General features: G+C 38.6%; 1 protein-coding gene across 1 annotated transcript in view; it reads right to left on the reverse strand.

The window, feature by feature from the left end:
• Positions 1–17,387, reverse strand: part of tweek (transmembrane protein KIAA1109 homolog tweek) — an 806,203-nt gene that overhangs the window by 200,022 nt on the left and 588,794 nt on the right. The window contains 1 exon segment of the mRNA XM_090388226.1: positions 6,942–7,136. Within this exon segment, the coding sequence (XP_090244352.1) occupies positions 6,942–7,136 (195 nt within the window).

Raw genomic sequence — 17,387 nt, forward strand, 5'->3', positions numbered from 1 at the left:
CTACATCCTTCTTGAAATGAGGCCTCCAGACCTGTATACAGTACTCAAGGTGTGGCCTGACCATTGCTTTATACAAGGGAGTAATCACCTCCTTATCCCTGCTAGAAAAATTCCTGTATATCATTGACAAGATATTATCTGCCTGCACAATTACCACCAGGTCCTTTTTATTCTCTACCACTGTCAGTGTAGTACCACAGAGTTGATATGTTGCTCTGGGGTTACTGTTTCCCATATGTAGTACTTTACATTTGTCAATATTAAACTTCATTTGCCACCTCTCAGCCCATCTGTTCAGCCTTTCCAGATCCTGTTGCAGCAGCATAGCTTCAGTAGTGTCCCTAACAACTCTGCCAACCTTTGTATCGTCTGCAAACTTGGACATTAAGCTTGATATACCATCATCGATATCATTTATAAATACAGAAAACAAAAATGGACCCAACACTGAACCCTCCACTAATAACATTAGTCCATGATAAGCAGTGTCCAATGATTACCACTCTGTCTTCTCCCCCTCAACCATCCCTTTATCTATAGTAGCAATTTGCCTCCAATGCCACACTGCTCCAATTTGTGCAGCAGTCTTCCATGTGCAACAGTATCAAAAGCCTTTCTAAGATCCAAATATATAATATCAAAGTTATTCCCTACATTCACAAGCAATTATATTGATACACCAACCGTGTTGTATTAAAATAATAATTTACCTTTAATACTGCAAAATAAATGTACATAACTTAGATATTTACAATTAAATATATAATACAAATAAAATGAAATAGCGATAAAAACATTATAAAACATTTAAAATAAATGTACATAACTTAGATATTTACAATTAAATATATAATACAAATAAAATGAAATAGCGATAAAAACATTATAAAACATTTAAAATAAATGTACATAACTTAGATATTTACAATTAAATATATAATACAAATAAAATGAAATAGCGATAAAAACATTATAAAACATTTAAAATACGTTAAAACACTTAAAATACTAGATACCGAAGCTTTCAGAGGCATCCTCCTCGTTTCTCAACAGTACATTTTTAATTGCAACACATCCTTAAATAGTAGCATGTTCACGGCTCACATGGTTCTACAGCCACATGGGCGGTATTCCCTTCATGCGTACTAGAACCGGAAACTAGAACCTTTTCCCTAATGCGTACTAGAAACGGAAACTAGAACCTTTTTCCTCATGTGTACTAGAACCAGAAACTGGAACCTTTTCCGGTTCTAGTACGCCTGAGGGGAATACCACCCATGTGATTGTGGAACCACTTGAGCCGTGAACCTGCTACTATTTAAGGATGCGTTGCAATTAAAAATGTACTGTTGAGAAAGGAGCTGGATGCTTCTGAAAGCTTCTGTATCCAGCATTTTAAGTGTTTTAAAGTATTTTAATGTATTTTAAATGTTTTATAATGTTTTTATCGCACTTATTTCATTTTATTTGTATTATATATTCAATTGTAAATATCTAAGTTATGTACATTTATTTTGCAGTATTAAAGGTAAATTATTATTTTAATAAAACACAGCTGGTGTATTAAAATAATATAATTGCTTGTGAATATGAATTCTCCCAACCTCATAGGCCTATTTGAAGATTAAGTTATTCCCTACATCCAGTTCTTTTGTGACTGCATCATAGTATCCAATCAAATTGGTCAGGCAAGACTTTCTCTTAACAAAACCATGCTGTGTCCGAGCTATAACTGAAGTCTTGTCTAGATGATCCTGCAGTGCTTCTTTAACTAGTGCATCCATTAATTTTCCTGGAACAGAAGTTAAACTCACAGGTCTATAATTACCTGTGTCAGCCTTTGATCCTCCTTTGTGAATTAGGGTCACATTTGCACATCTCCAGTCTATGGGTACCTCCCCTGAGTCAAAGAAGCTCTCATCAGCAAAGGAAGTAAGCGAACCCTTAGTTTGCTTACTTCCTTTGCTGCTACCTTTAATATAACTGGATAGATCCCATCCACCCGGGGTGCCTTTTTTATGTTTATCCTCAACAATTTCTCCTCCACTTTCCTCTCAGTTATTACAAAATCATCTAGCTCACTGCCAGAGTTTACTTCACCTCTGGCACTCCCCTTACTGAATAACTCCTCATGTGTGAATGTAGATACAAAATACTCATTTAGTTTGTTAGCCACCTGAGCAGTATCCTCAACTGTTGAACCATCAATATCCAGTGGACCAATCTGATTCATCCCTTTCCTTCTAGAGGTTACATAGGTAAAGAACTCTTTTCTGTTTTTCTTTGCATCCTTTGCCAAGGCAGATTTCTCATAATCTGCCTTTGCCTGCCTAATTTCCTTTGTGACTTGGTTACAGACCAGATTATATCTATCATAGGCTTCCATGTCACCCTTTAATTTATATGTATCCCATGCATATTTCTTCTCTGCCATATGTCTCACTAGTTCGTCTAACATCCACTTAGGCCTAAACCTTGAACAATATTTCTTAGTTGGTATGTAAAGCCTAGTAGCTTCCAAGATAAGTTCTTTGAATGCTTTCCATTTTGAATTTGCTGTTGGTAACATCATCAGTTGGTCCCACTGTATAGAATTTAAATACTGTCTCAGACCATCGTAGTCGCCTTTACGAAAGCAAAAACCCTTCCCTTTACCCCTGATGGTAGTTACCTTTTTGAGTAAATCCCACTGCCACCTAGTGGTTCCTTTATTTGCAGATTCTTAATGCATGAAGAATCACTACTGATAATCAGAGGCATTAGCAGAGGCATTTGATGCAAGAAAGCAAGCCTTAAGCAGTATCAGCCAAAAAAAAAAAAAAAAAAAGAAACCACTTCCACTTCACCCCTCTGTTCGTTCAAAATACCTGTCCAGCTGAGCCTTAAATTTATTTAGGCTATCAACTTCCACGACAAGGGATGGAAGTCTGTTCCACCAACCAACCACCCGCTGGCTAAAGGCAAATTTCTGCACGTCTATCTTACATCTGTCTTTCCTCAATTTGAATTTATGCACTCTCAGGTGATTATTCTGAGCTAGAGGAAGAATCCCATCGGCATTGAGCATGCTCAAACCATTCAAGGCTTTATACACCTTTATCAGCTCACCTTGCTGGTGCCTAGTCTCCAGACACTGTAATTTGCAAAACTTAAGCCTTTCTTCGTAAGAGCACTCCCTTTGTTCCATTCACTAATCTTGTTGCCCTTCTCGTTCCAGCAGCTCTACATCCTTCTTGAATGAGGCCTCCAGACCTGTATACAGTACTCTAGGTGTGGCCTGACCATTGCCTTATACAAGGGAATAATCACCTCCTTATCCCTGCTAGAAAAATTCCTGTATATCATTGACAAGACACCATGAGCTACTCTTGCAGCCTGTCTGCACTGCTCAGAAAACTTCATATCTGTCTGCACAATTACCCCAGGTCCTTTTCGTTCTCTACCATTGTCAGTGTAGTACCACAGAGTTGATACGTTGCTCTGGGGTTGCTGTTTCCCATGTGTAGTACTTTACATTTGTCAATGTTAAAACTTCATTTGCCACCTCTCAAGCCCATCTGCTCAACCTTTCCAGATCCTGTTGCAGCAGCATAGTGTCAGTAGTGTCCTTGACAACCCTGCCTACCTTTGTATCGTCTGCAAACTTGGACATTAAGCTTGATATACCATCATCAATATCATTTATGAATACAGAAAACAATAATGGACCCAACACTGAGCCCTGAGGGACTCCACTAATAACATTAGTCCAAAGACGAGCAGTGTCCATTGATTACCACTCTCTGTCTTCTCCCCCTCAGCCACCCCTTTATCCACAGCAGCAATTTGCCTCCAATGTCACACTGCTCCAATTTGGGCAGCAGTCTTCCATGTGCAACAGTATCAAAAGCCTTTCTAAGATCCAAGTATATAATATCAAAGTTATTCCCTGCATCCAGTTCCTTTGTGATTGCATCATAGTATCCAATCAAATTGGTCAGGCAAGACTTCACCTTAACAAAACCATGCTGTGTCCGAGCTATAACTGAAGTCTTGTCTAAATGATCCTGCAGTGCTTCTTTAACTAGTGCCTCCATTAATTTTCCGGGAACAGAAGTTAAACTCAGAGGTCTATAATTACTTGTGTCAGCCTTTGATCCTCCTTTGTGAATTGGGGTCACATTTGCACATCTCCAGTCTGTGGGTACCACCCCTGAGTCCAAGGAAGCTCTCATAATTAGGGCTAAGGGTTTGCTTACTTCCTCTGCTGCCTCCTTTAATATAACTGGATAGATCCCATCCACCCCGGGTGCCTTTCTTGTGTTTATCTTCAACAATTTCTCCTCTACTTTACTCTCAGTTATTACAAGATTCTCTAGCTTACTGCTAGAGTTGAATACACCTCTGGCTTTCCCCTCAATTTGCCTCCCGAACATGCTGATGTAGTAGTAGTAGTGGCATCTGATGCAAGCAAGCAAGTGTATGAGCTTATGCAGCATCAGCCAAAAAAAAAAAAAAAATACCACCATTCCCTCCAAATGCCTGTCCAGTTTATCCTTAAATTTATTCAACCTATCAACTTCCACAACGACAGATGGAAGTTTGTTCCAGCAATTAACCACCCGCTGGCTAAAGGCAAATTTCCGCACATCTATTCTACATATGTATTTTCTTAATTTGAATTTATGCCCCCTTAGGTTCGTAATCTGAACAAGTGAAAGGATCCCGTGAGAATTCAGAGTGCTCAACCCATTCAAGGCCTTATACATCTCAATCAGATCACTGCGCAGGTGCCTAGTCTCCAGCCACTGCAATTTGCAGAACTTAAGCCTGTCTTGGTAAGAGGATCCCTTCATTCCCCTCACCAATCTTGTTGCCCTTCTCTGTACACGCTCAAGTAAATCTACATCCTTGTTAAAATGAGGCCTCCAGACCTGTACGCAGTACTCAAGGCATGGCCTGACCATTGCCTTATACAGAGTGACAATCACCTCCTCCTCCCTGCTAGCAAAATTCCTATATATCATTGACAAAACCCCATGACCTGCCCTGGCAGCCTGTCTGCATTGCTCAGAAAACTTCATATCTGACTGCACAATTACTCCCAGGTAGAAAACAATCATCCAATAAATCCACAAAAGCCTTGCTAGTGTGTGAGTGAACAGCCCACAAATTCCAGTCAATATATGGGAAATTAAAATCCCCCATTATAAGACTCTCTGATTTACTGGCCCACTTTATTTCCCTGTACAGTTTCTTATTATACTCATCAGAGTCATTAGGCCTATAGCACACTCCTACTCTCAATTTTGATCTCCCAATGCTTATGTCACACCAAACTGATTCGACACTGCACTGTCCAGCGATGTCAGCTGGCTTCACTTCCTTGAATTTTATGTGTTTCTTAACTAATCGTATGTATAGCTTAGCTTAATTTTTAGCTTAAAAAGCTTAGCTTTAATGTGTTTCTTAACTAATAGCATAACCCCTCCTCCCTTCCTATCATTTCTGTACACATTGTACTCACCAAATTCCAGTTCTGCATTCCTTATATCTGTGTGACACCACGTCTCTGATATCCCAACAATATCTGACTTTGATGTTTTGAGCAATTCCTCGAATTCATCAAATTTATTTACCAAACTCCTAGCATTGGTGTCTACACAAGTACACATGCACCTGTTTCTATTCTTAGCTACCCTAACACAACCCATGCGTTAACTTGTACCACAATGACTTCCAACAGTCTCTGAAATATCCTTCATCTTGTTTTCCAGGCTGCTGCTGATTCCAATAGAAGCAGTGCAAGAATCACTTTCACTTCTGCCAGTGGCTATTGTTAATCTATTAGTCCTTGTATCCCCCCAAGCTAGCAGTTTTCCGACTCACCTAACACTGCCTCGATAGCATCAGCAAATATTCTTGCACCCTTTCTATTTAAGTGTATCCCATACCTGTAGAAACAGTCACTCCTTTTAACAAGTACAGACCAGGCTGAAAAAAATTCTAATCCTTGAGCCTTGCACAATCTTTCCAGGGCCGAATTGATCAACAAGGCTCTCATCATATACTCCCTCCTATCATGTCTTGGCAGAATTGCAGACACTTTCAAATTCAACCCTTAATCATGGCTTTTTTCTCAACAGTGACCTGTACTTAAGTAATTCCGCCAGTCTCCTACTCTTAATATCATTAGTGCCAATGTGTACAACTATATCACCTTTTGCGCCCTTAAAAGATGATATCCGCTCTACAACGTCATCAACCTTTGCCCCTGGCAGACATACCCTGGTCCTGTTCCACCTATCCTTTTTACAAAGCATGTTCCCCGTTTCCCTGACAATAGAGTCACCAACAACTACTAGTTCCTGTGGAACCAGCGCATTCTGCCTCGGGGATTGCCGCTGTGTTGCGTGATGACCAAGTGCAAGCTCTGGCATTGATGTGGGCAGCTGAGAGCTTGATGGGCCCCTCAATTTAGATCTTTTGAGGGCATCCACCCTGTCCTTCAAGCTCTCATATAGGCCCACAACAATGCTGAGTTGTCGCCTGATTTCCTTACACTCCTTACATCGCGCACACACAAAGACATCCCCCATGGCAATATCATGTTTCATAACAGTGTGGGCTTAAAGATGTCTTCAAGGTCAAGGACACCCACTGCTGGGTAATCTAACGATACCATATGCACAGTTAACAAATGTTAGGTTGACAGAAGCATGCAAATTAAAGATTCAATGTACCTTCTAAAAGCTCTTGCTTATCTTCTTTATTTACTTTTTTTTTAAAAACAATTTCTTACTTATTTTTTTTTGCATTTTTTTTGCTGTTAAAAAAAAAAACTGATATTCAATTCAAAATCAATAGTAGGTTTAGAATGTGATTACTTAAATGAATATATACAAACAAAATACATGCTGCCCAATGTGAGAAATTCAAAGATCCCACTCTAATGCTATTACCTTTTAAGAGCTTGCTCATCTTCTTTGATTGGATCTTTTGTATGAAGAACACATTTTCCACTATTAAAGAAGACTTTGACATCTAATTCAAAATCAATATTAGGTTCAGAAGGTGGCTGCTTGAATGAGCTAACACCGCTACTTGCACCTCCAGGTGTGGTATGGCCAGTCTTTCTCATTTCCACAGGAACTTTTCTAGAAAAGAATAAGAAACTTTGACCTTTCCGAAAAAAGAAAAAAGTATGCTATTGTGAATATCACATATTCATCATACTTCCTAATATTGCTAATAAGTATTAAAGGTATGCATTCATCAAATGATGCTGAAAATTCTCCAAAGCAGAAATCTTGAACCTAGACCAGGAGCTACTCACATCCAACTAATGCTCAATGCATCTCAGAAAAAAGATAATAAATCAAACCATTTGAGCCTACAGGAATTAACTTAGCCCACACTCCTACTTTTATATTACAGTGATTGTCTAACAAACATCTAATTCATGAATTTTTGATCTTATGAACAAGGATTTTTGATAGCATAATTTATTTATGTGCTAAAAACTCAATTTCATAAACTGTCAACTTAAAGCAACAATTAAAAATTGCTAACGGATTAGATGACATCACAGGGCTTATAATACAATTATAATACTATTGGCAAATAGTAATCATGCAGTCATCATTTGGAATATGAAGAAAGATGTTGTAGTAGTTAAAGGCATGGGCTTTAATTTCAGAAGAGGACACTTTGACAGTTTAAGGTACTATATGGCATTTATTAATTGGACAGACTGCAGAGTGAGGGTAAGTACACTTGAATTATGGAATACCTTTACAGTAAAAATTACAGAAGAGATGAACGCATACATGCCATTAAAGAAAATATTGCAGATGGAGGATGCTGAAATGGATGAATATGGTGCTGGCGGGTCACACAGAGCAGAACAAGATAGCATCGGATAGTTACAAAGTGATGAAAAGTACCGAAGCCTACAACAGGTACAAGTTGATCTGTAATAGCACCACATATATGGTTAGGGAGGATAGCACTACATATGATAAAGCATTGGCTAAGAGAGCAAAAAATTTGGACAAGGAATTTTTCACATATGTAAAGAAGAAAATACAAAGAAGAAAAAAGTGAATCAGATCAGACCCTTGTGTATGGGAAAGTTTTAGACAAGCCAGCTGATGTTGCGGATGAAGTGAACAGGTACTTTGCATCTGTCTTTACTGATGAAAGACTTTTCATGATGAGGAGAGTCTGTGCAAGTGAGGCTGAGTCATAAGAAATTAGTGATTTCGAAATTACAGATGACTGTTTATTAGAAAAATCTTCGAGCATAAAGGCAAGCAAAACTCCTGGAGTTTTTTTTTTTATATTAGTATTAGTAATGGCCATATGGTGCAAGGAGCCTTAAGCTTATGCTGCACCAGCCAAAAAAAAAAAAAAAAAAAAAAGAGTAAAATAATAATAATAATAATAAAATTAAATAAAATAAATAATTAATAAATAATAAAAGAAAAGGAAATAGACAACCTATGCATTTCCCTCTATCCAGCTGCCCTTTGAATTTTCCCAAACTGTCAGCCTCAACCACTCATGTAGGTAACTTATTCCAGTAATTTATAACTCATTGGCTAAAATAAAACTTCCTGCAACCCAGTCTACACACTCCCCCACCCCCTTTAACTTGAATTTATGGCCCCTAGTTCTGGAATCATTTATAACTGAAAATGTCATCATCATTCATTTTACTTTTGCCTCTCAGAGCCTTAAACACCTCAATCAAATCTCCTCTAAGGTGCCTAGTTGCCAAGTAGTGCAACCCACATATTCAGTCTTTCCTCATATGGATGCCATTTTGCTGATTCTCACCAGGAAAGTTATCCGTCTTTGGACCCTTTCGAGAAGCTCAATGTCTTTTTTAGGTGTGGTATCCACACTTGAACAAAGTATTCCAATGTGGTCTAACAATTGCCTTATTTAGCGAAATTATGACATTCTTATCTCTAGTAGCAAACGTTTGATAAATCATCGATAGCACACCATAGGCTGTTTCTTTGCAACCTGTCCACAATGCTCGGAGAACTTCGTGTCTGACAATTTTGCTGAATTAAGGCATAGCTGCCACTTTTCAGACCATCCCTGAAGTCTATCTAGGTCACTCTGCAGATAGCTCTTCTTGGCGGTAATCATTAACTACTCTACTGATCTTTACATCATCAGCAAATTTAGGCATCACACTTTCTATCCCTTCATCGATGTCATTTAAGAAAATCGAAAACAAACAACAGCAATCCCAATACCGAACCTTGGGGAATCCCACTTCTTACATTAAACCAATCTGAAGAATAACCGGTGCTTTTTTTTTGGGATGGTACGCAAGCAACGGTACGCCATACCGGCACCTTTATTAACAGTGACATGTGACATTTGGATGCAGTACACTTCAAAATTTGTAATATTCCATAAATTTTTTTCACATATTTAACTACTATTCAAATAAGCTTAAAGTTGTTTAACTAAATTTGCATTTTTCACTGTCTATTGTTAAGATATTTTATATATAAAACTTTATAACCATTTTTAGAATTCTAAATTACTCAGTCGGACCTCTGTTTAACGAACTCCTTTTATTGCAAATTTTTCTAAATTTCCCCTTGGAAGTTACATTTAAAATAGTTTCCGTTGAGCGAAGAAAATTTTCATTTAAAGAACGGATTAGAACCGACTTAACTTGGTACACACTGTTCGCATTTCTGGCCTTCAGGCAATTAGTGCTGCTGCACGAATTAAGAGAGCTAACGGGATTACCATTCTACAACTTAGGGGCACAGTCAGTCCTCGTATAGCATGATAGTTGTGCTCCTAGAAACCTATGTGCAATGCAAAATCATGCAATATAAACAACAGGCCCTATGGGAAAAATAGGGATAGGTGCGGACCACCTAAGATTGAACACACATTACCAAACAATAAATTATCGTAATAAAATACTTACGTATTTTATTACGACTATTACGTAATAAAATTCTTTGTGTCTTGATCTAATGGATTTTAATTACACTTTGAGTTGTTCCTGCTATGAAAGTTGTTTTTATGCATCTTTCTAATTCTCAGCATTGCCTCATTTAGGCCTGCAGCAAGTGCAATATCACATGATCTTTCATTTTGCTCAAAGCATTTCACAATTTCATATTTTTTCTCTATCAACAGAAGCGGATTGGCCATAAGCCTTACTGGGGAAACCCTGGTGGGCCGGAGGCCGGTGTGATTTTGGCCATAAACCATAGTATGAGGCCACTACAAATTTTCTCGGATAAGAATTTTTGACCCAGTCCGCCTCTGTTTATTGATATTGCTTTTCTTTTTCTCTCTGAATCTGCAGTGTCTTCACCAGGACGCTTCCTTTTCACATCTTTTAAGTATTTTACTCATTTTTAGGGAATAAAGCACAATTACAAAATGAGGAGGCATGCTTGATACACATAAACAAAGCTGTGCACGTGTAGAAACTGAATAAACAACACCGTAAAGGCAGAGATACACAATTAGAGATACACCGTAAAGGCAGAGATACACCTCATTTTATTAAAGCACATTTCTGGGGTTTACTACCATAAAACAATAAAAACAATTTCCAGTTGCGTTTCTGCCACTGAAATCTGCTATAAACTGGTAGTAAACTCGACCTAATTGCATTTGTGATAGATAATACCAATAGCTGGAACTGTGTGGGTTTTTACCTTATTATGGTGAAATGTGTTTCCCCTTTACTGATATAAAAAAACAAATACATTTTCAGAATCTTCTCTTCATTCCTATCGTGTTGCATTCAGTTGGGGTGATTCGGCGTTCGACTGCCATTTCTTGTAAACACAAAGGTGAATCGTGCTTAAGCGAATTCGGTTCATGTTATATACGATATCGTTCCCCTATTTATAAATCATGTATGATCGAATTTGTGTAGTGTAAACACGTGTTATACGAGGACTGACTGTACTCATAACACCTATCTGACCACCTGTCCCACACATGGAGAAGTTGCACTGATCAACAGGGAGCAGATCAAGGGGTATTTCTGGTGCTGACAATGGGCTTTGGTCAACCTTCTACTGCAGTGGTGTCCAACCTTTTCCCCCAAGTCAGGCATAGTTCGCAGTTTTGATGGCGATCAAATTTCCCCCACACGGTCTTTTAGACGTCGCCCTGTCTCCCCCCACATAACAATCCCCACAATCCGGGCACTTAATCTCATAAACTACACTACTGGTGGAATCCCGGGTTACCTCCGCCCCGGAAGCTGCACACAGCGGGCTTGACATGCCCGTACCACATGCTCTGAAAAGCCCGGATAGTAGGGAATGTAAGCAGTAGCCACTGAGGGGGGGGGGGGTTTCCCGGCGATTGGACCCAGTCCTATAAACATATTTATTCAAGACCCTCTGGGGTTAACCACACTTACTTTTACCTGAGACACAGTGGTGTCTCAGGTCAAAGACCCCGTAACCTGGGATTCCACCAGTAGTGTAATTTATGAGATTAAGTGTCCAGATTGTGGGGACTTATGTGGGGGCGACGTCTAAAAGACCGTCTGGGGGAACATTTGACCACCATCAAAACTGCAAACTATGCTAGGTCTGCTGTGGCAGAACACTTTTGGGAGAAGCAGCATCGGATCTCCCCTGATGCGGTCATTACTGACCGTGCGCGTGGGTTCTGGGAACGCAAGTGGCTCGAGAGCTTGCGAATCGGTTCGTCCTGTCATACCATTAACAGGGACAGGGGTGTGCAATTACACCCCCTTTTTGAGGCGATCGTCTTTAGACGCGATGATCGGTTCCTCCTTGCACGCTCCCGGGTCACTTCCGTCTCCGGTATGCAAATAGAGAATACTGACGATGTTACTGGTGAGTCACATGAGTGCCATGGGCCTGTTACTTAAGGATGATGTGTCATTGTAGCAACAGTACACTGTTGAGAAAGGAGACAGCTGTCTCCGAAAGCTTCAGATTTCCGGTATTTTAACTTATTTTTAACAATTTTTGTATTTTGTTTTTAACTGTCTTATCATACTGATTTTATGTATATATTTTTAGTACCTATTGTAATAGTCCAGTTTACTGTATCATCTTATTTTATTCTATTTTATTAAATACTTGGCTGGTGTTTGAGTATTAATTTTCTTGAATATGGAATTTCCCAAGCCCATAGGCCTGTTTGAGGATATAGCCTTAATGGCTCAATGCACTCACTTGCTGCTTCCCTTAAAATTATATGGTATATGCCATCAACCCCAAGAGCCTTACTCACCTGCAGCCTTGAAATTTTTTTAATTAAATAATCATGTAAAATTTCCATATCATTAATTACATATTTTTCAACTTCACTCCCATAAATTCTCATTGGCATAAAGGAAAGTTATGGGATGGCATATACCCAGTAATTATGAGGACAGCTTTGTACTCGGGAGTGATTCCTTTGGATTGGAGAAGTGCCAACGCATCACCAATATATAAAGGTGGTTCTAAGAGTGAAGTTGATAAATATAGACTGGTTGGTCTGACCTCAGTGATAGGGAAAATCTTAGAAGCAATGATTAAGAGTGTAATGTATGGACATTTAGATTCATATGGCATTCTGAATAACACACAACATAGTTTTGTTAAGAGAAAATCATGTTTAACTAAACTAATATGCTATTTTGATGAACTGTTAGAAGGGAACATTTTTGACATAGTTTATTTGGATTTTAGCAAAGCATTTAACCAAGTTCCTTGTGAAAGGAACTAGACTGAATGCTTTACTACATGTTCCAGCTTATACAGTAACCTGTATAAGCTGGAACATGTTGAGATCACTGGAAAAATTCTAAGATGGATTGCTAAGGTGGCTGCAGGGCAGAAGGTTGTGATTAATGGACATTCTTCAGATTGGTGTAAAGTCAGAAGTGGGGTTCCCCAAAAATCGGTTCTTGGACCACTGTTGTTTCTGATTTTCATAAACAACATGAACGATGGGATAGAATGCGTGATGTAAAAATTTGTGGATGACATAAAGATTGGTAGAGTAGTTAATGATCAGTGCGATGTAGCACTCCTTCAAGATGGCTTAAACAGGCTGCAGGAATGGTCAGAAAAGTTGAAACCAAGTTTTAATGCAACAAAATGTGAGGTCATACATGTCAGGAAAAGCAACCTCAAAATAAATTATACACTGGGTGTGGTTGAATTAAAAACGCTAGAGGAATAAAGGGATCTGGGAGTTATAATATGAGCAGATATAAAGCTCTCTGAGCAGTGCAAATAAGCAGAATAGCATAGTGTCTTATTGGATTATCGAACATTATCCTGTACAGATATGGAGGGCACAGTCCCACTGTATAAGGCAATTGTAAGGCCACATTTGGAACACCATGTTCAAGTATAGAGACCTCACCTTGAAAAATTATATTGAGTTTCTTGACGGGCAACTTACATGGTGAGATTGGCAAAAGGGTTACCATATGAGGAATGACTCTGAACATGTGAGTTACAAAGTGTGGCAACCAAGCAATTCAGAGGTGACCTGATTGAGGTTTATAAGGATCTGAGAGGGGTTAGTAAAATGAATGAAGGTGGAATTTTATATAGAGGTTTAGACTATATTGTGGATTGGTTTGGTTTGGTTTTTTTTTTTTAGGAGCATTAGCAACTAAGGCCATATTGCTCCGGGATATGCGGTGGTCATTCCCTGAATGACCTTTCCGCATCCTCCGTATTTGGTGGTGACGGGCTCGAACCCCGGTCTAATCAAGAAGCGTGTGCTACGCACTGCTGCTCCTTCCCACCTGGCTACGGAGGCACCTACTATATTGTGGAAGTGTTCTTTTAGGCAGTGAGGCATTGATTGCTGGAGAGGCTGCCTTCACAGGGAGTTGAGGCCAACAGTTTGAATAAATTCAAAGGTCAACTGGATAGTTACCTATGTGAAAAGAGAAAAAAGTTATTTGTATTTTCTTATCTACTGAGGATTTTTTTTTTTTTTTTGGCCAGCAAAGCAAAAGCCTATGGCATCCTCGCACTATATGACTATTACTATAAGTAAAAGATAACATTATCTTTTACATGAGAAGATTTTTCAAAGAATACAAAAAGAAGGGATGAATGAGGAAAGAAAAAGTTAGTTCTGCAAGCAGTTAAAATCTGCATCATAATCAGCTAATTTCTCTTTTGCTACAAGTGAAATATGTTTAACAGGCTTCCCACAGTCTATTTCTATGTCCCATCTTTCACTTTAATTAAAGTCCATTCCTAACAAAGATGAAAGATCTGAATTATACATTTACGCAAAAGCAATGGCCCAATAAATTTATTTTTTTAATTTTTCAGTAAAGCAAAACTATAAAAAGCAAGTAAATGTGGATTTTTAACTTGGTAATGATAAAATTTAAAAATAAATAATAAAATAAAATTAATGATAAAAATGTGTTACTTTCTGGGTGGACTTTATATGTTTATATCTCTATATTATAATTTCCTTTCTGTGTTAGTAACTAACTAATGCTTAGGTTTCAGGCCCTCGTGGGTAGTACCAGTTGATATAATCACTTTTTTCCCCCACACCAGAAGGAAAACACCTGAGTTCAAATATCATTAATGGTATCAAGAATTTTTATAGACCTTTTTCAAAAAGTGGCTGAGTTAGTCAGTCTCAAACAAGGGTAGCATGCTCCCTCCCCCTTCCTGGCAACTTAAGTTTTGCATTCAGCAAACAGGAAAATCAACCACAAAACACAATTTACAGAACCAATTTAATCATTGATTCATCTAAAAAAAAAAAAAACCTTATAACAAGATGGTTTCAGCTTATAATAGTTCACGAAGCTTATTGGTTGCTGACAGCCCAGGAACCACTGGGGGAAATCACTCAGGACTATTTTATCAGAATCAGATTCACAAGCATTACATCAGATTATCCTTCCTGTCTTTGCATGTGAAAAGAGGTAAGAAATTATTGATCATTAAATAGCCAACAAAAAAAAAAAAAAAAAAATTCTCTCCTCCAGAGAAAAAGTTTCTAAAGGAAATTGATCTGCTCATTCCAAAAATTCCAAACTTAAGTCTCTACCATGTCTCCATTGAAAGATATACTGAAATTTTACCAACTTCATGATGGTGGGACTGTTAGCAACCCTGGGTATAACCCCTGTGTGCAAGTCCCAAAACACAGCACCTAGTATACTGGAGGTGACCATCCAGATGTGAACTAATGTAAGCAGGGGTCAAGGCATGGCATCCACACCAGATAGAGGAATGGCACCATTCTGTGTTACCAGGCAATATTATGTGATATATGACCCTCATCAACTAGTGCAACACCACCACTTTGCTTACTGGAGGCTTAAAGTGGTGGAACCTATGTTTAGTCTCCAGAGTAAAACTCTTGCTAACCACGCCCATCTCTTCCATCATGCAGTATGACTGATGTCTTTTGAGGTTATGATGAGCACCATGGCATGAGCCAATCTTCCTTACATTTGGAGGGCACAGCTCTAAAAGGGTGTTCACAGGCTGGCCACTATACAGTCCCCAGTCGAACCTATTAGTTGTGAGTCTAGGAAACTTCTGGATAAGCTGGTGCATAATCTCACTGTCTCTACTCTACCAGATAGTGACTGGATGAAGTCCGAGTAGTGCATATACAGGGGCATTTGTCGAGGCCACATCATTTCAAGAAGTTGGGTATATTCTTAGTGTGTAAGCCATATCCAAAAATTTCATTACTTGAAACATGCCTTCTCCCACCTTTTCTTACTACCGAATACACCAAGAATAGTCATATCAATAGAACAAAAAAACTAAACCTCCCAAACACTTCCTCATTCATTTCACAAATATACATGGTCACGGTTCCAACCTCAATGATGTTCATTTCCACTTACAGTTTGACAAGCCCCACAGAATCCCAATTATTGGTTGATTCGACCACTGCTTGCCCTAATTATTCATTGTACAATTCCTTTCATTTCAAAGGAGGTACTTGTGGATATGTCTGCTCTGATATTCCCTGTCAGAGACTTAGTAATTTTGGATCTTCCCTGGCTTAAAATCTATCTACCCCATTCTGTCAAATTCATCTGTTGCCTCTATCATTCTCCCACCTGCACTAATCACTTGGAAATCTTTGACTTCCTCTCTTGAAACTTGACTTTCTCCAGTCCAACTTTCCTATCAGTAAGGCAATTTTCCTTGATGATTTTAGATGTTCAAAGCTTCAAATGGCTTCTGTTTTCTGGTCCCACAGATTGTTCATTTATCTACCAGAATACCAAACAATCCTAACTACGTGGCTAATGCTCTTGATATTTTTCTCATAAACAACCATTCCAACTACACAGCTGATGTAAGTGGTCATCTAGGCACTTCAGATCACAACTTGGTGATAGTCTCTTCTCCAAATGGAGCCTTTCTCTTGTGACCATTCTCAATCTTGGGTTGCTTGGCATTACAATTATGCAAAATGGGATGATCTGCACCAATTTATATTATTCTTTCCCTTGAGTGGATTACTGTGTTACTGCTTCTGATGTCAATGTTTGCTCAGATCATGTCAGCAAAATTATTCTTGTAGGGATGAAATCCTTTTCACACTCCAGATTAAAATCTTGTACTTTATCTAAACCTTGGTTTTGCAATAAATGTGGCTAAGGCTATTCAAGATAAGAATGTTACATATCAAAACTGACTGACTTGCATCCAAATCTCCATGTTCATTTTCTGCCTACACCAAAGCTTAATATTATCTAAGAGGAGAAAACTTGCTTCTGATCTCTTGCCAAAGCTACTGGTTGCACTTTTGCCCATCCCTATTTCCACCTCTGTCAAAACGGGATGGTTGCATTACACCTCAGCTAAAGATAAAGGTGACACTGCTAGCATCCTACTTTTCTTCTAACATATGTATTAACTTCTATAAGAATGGTATACACCTAAATACAAAGGGTGAAAGAATATTTGCTGATGTTATCGAGGCAGTGTTAAGTGGGTTAGAAAACTGGTAGCTTGGGGGAATTCACAAACCAAAAGATTAATGGTAGCCACAGTCAGAAGTGAAAGTGATTCTTGCACTACTACTATTAGAATGAGTAGCAGTCTGGAAAGAAGGAGCTGGGGATTTCAAGAACTGCTCGGAGTGATTATGAAACAAATAAATACATGGGCTGTGTTAGGGTAATTAAGAGTAAGAACAAATGCATGTACACCAATGTAAATAAATATAGTATAGTAAATAAATTTGATGGGTTTGAAGTGCTGGGCAGGATATCAAAAGCAGATATTGTTGGGATATCAGAGACATGGCGTCACACAGATATAAGGAATGCAGAATTTTAATTTGAGGAGTACAGCCAAGCCTCGCATAACGAGAGTTCAATTAACACGTTTTTCAGGGGGTTTTTTGTT

This window comes from Mastigoproctus giganteus, chromosome 2 (genome assembly GCF_048544385.1).
Source record: "Mastigoproctus giganteus isolate SK-2022 chromosome 2, ASM4854438v1, whole genome shotgun sequence".
Lineage (NCBI taxonomy): Eukaryota > Metazoa > Arthropoda > Arachnida > Uropygi > Thelyphonidae > Mastigoproctus > Mastigoproctus giganteus.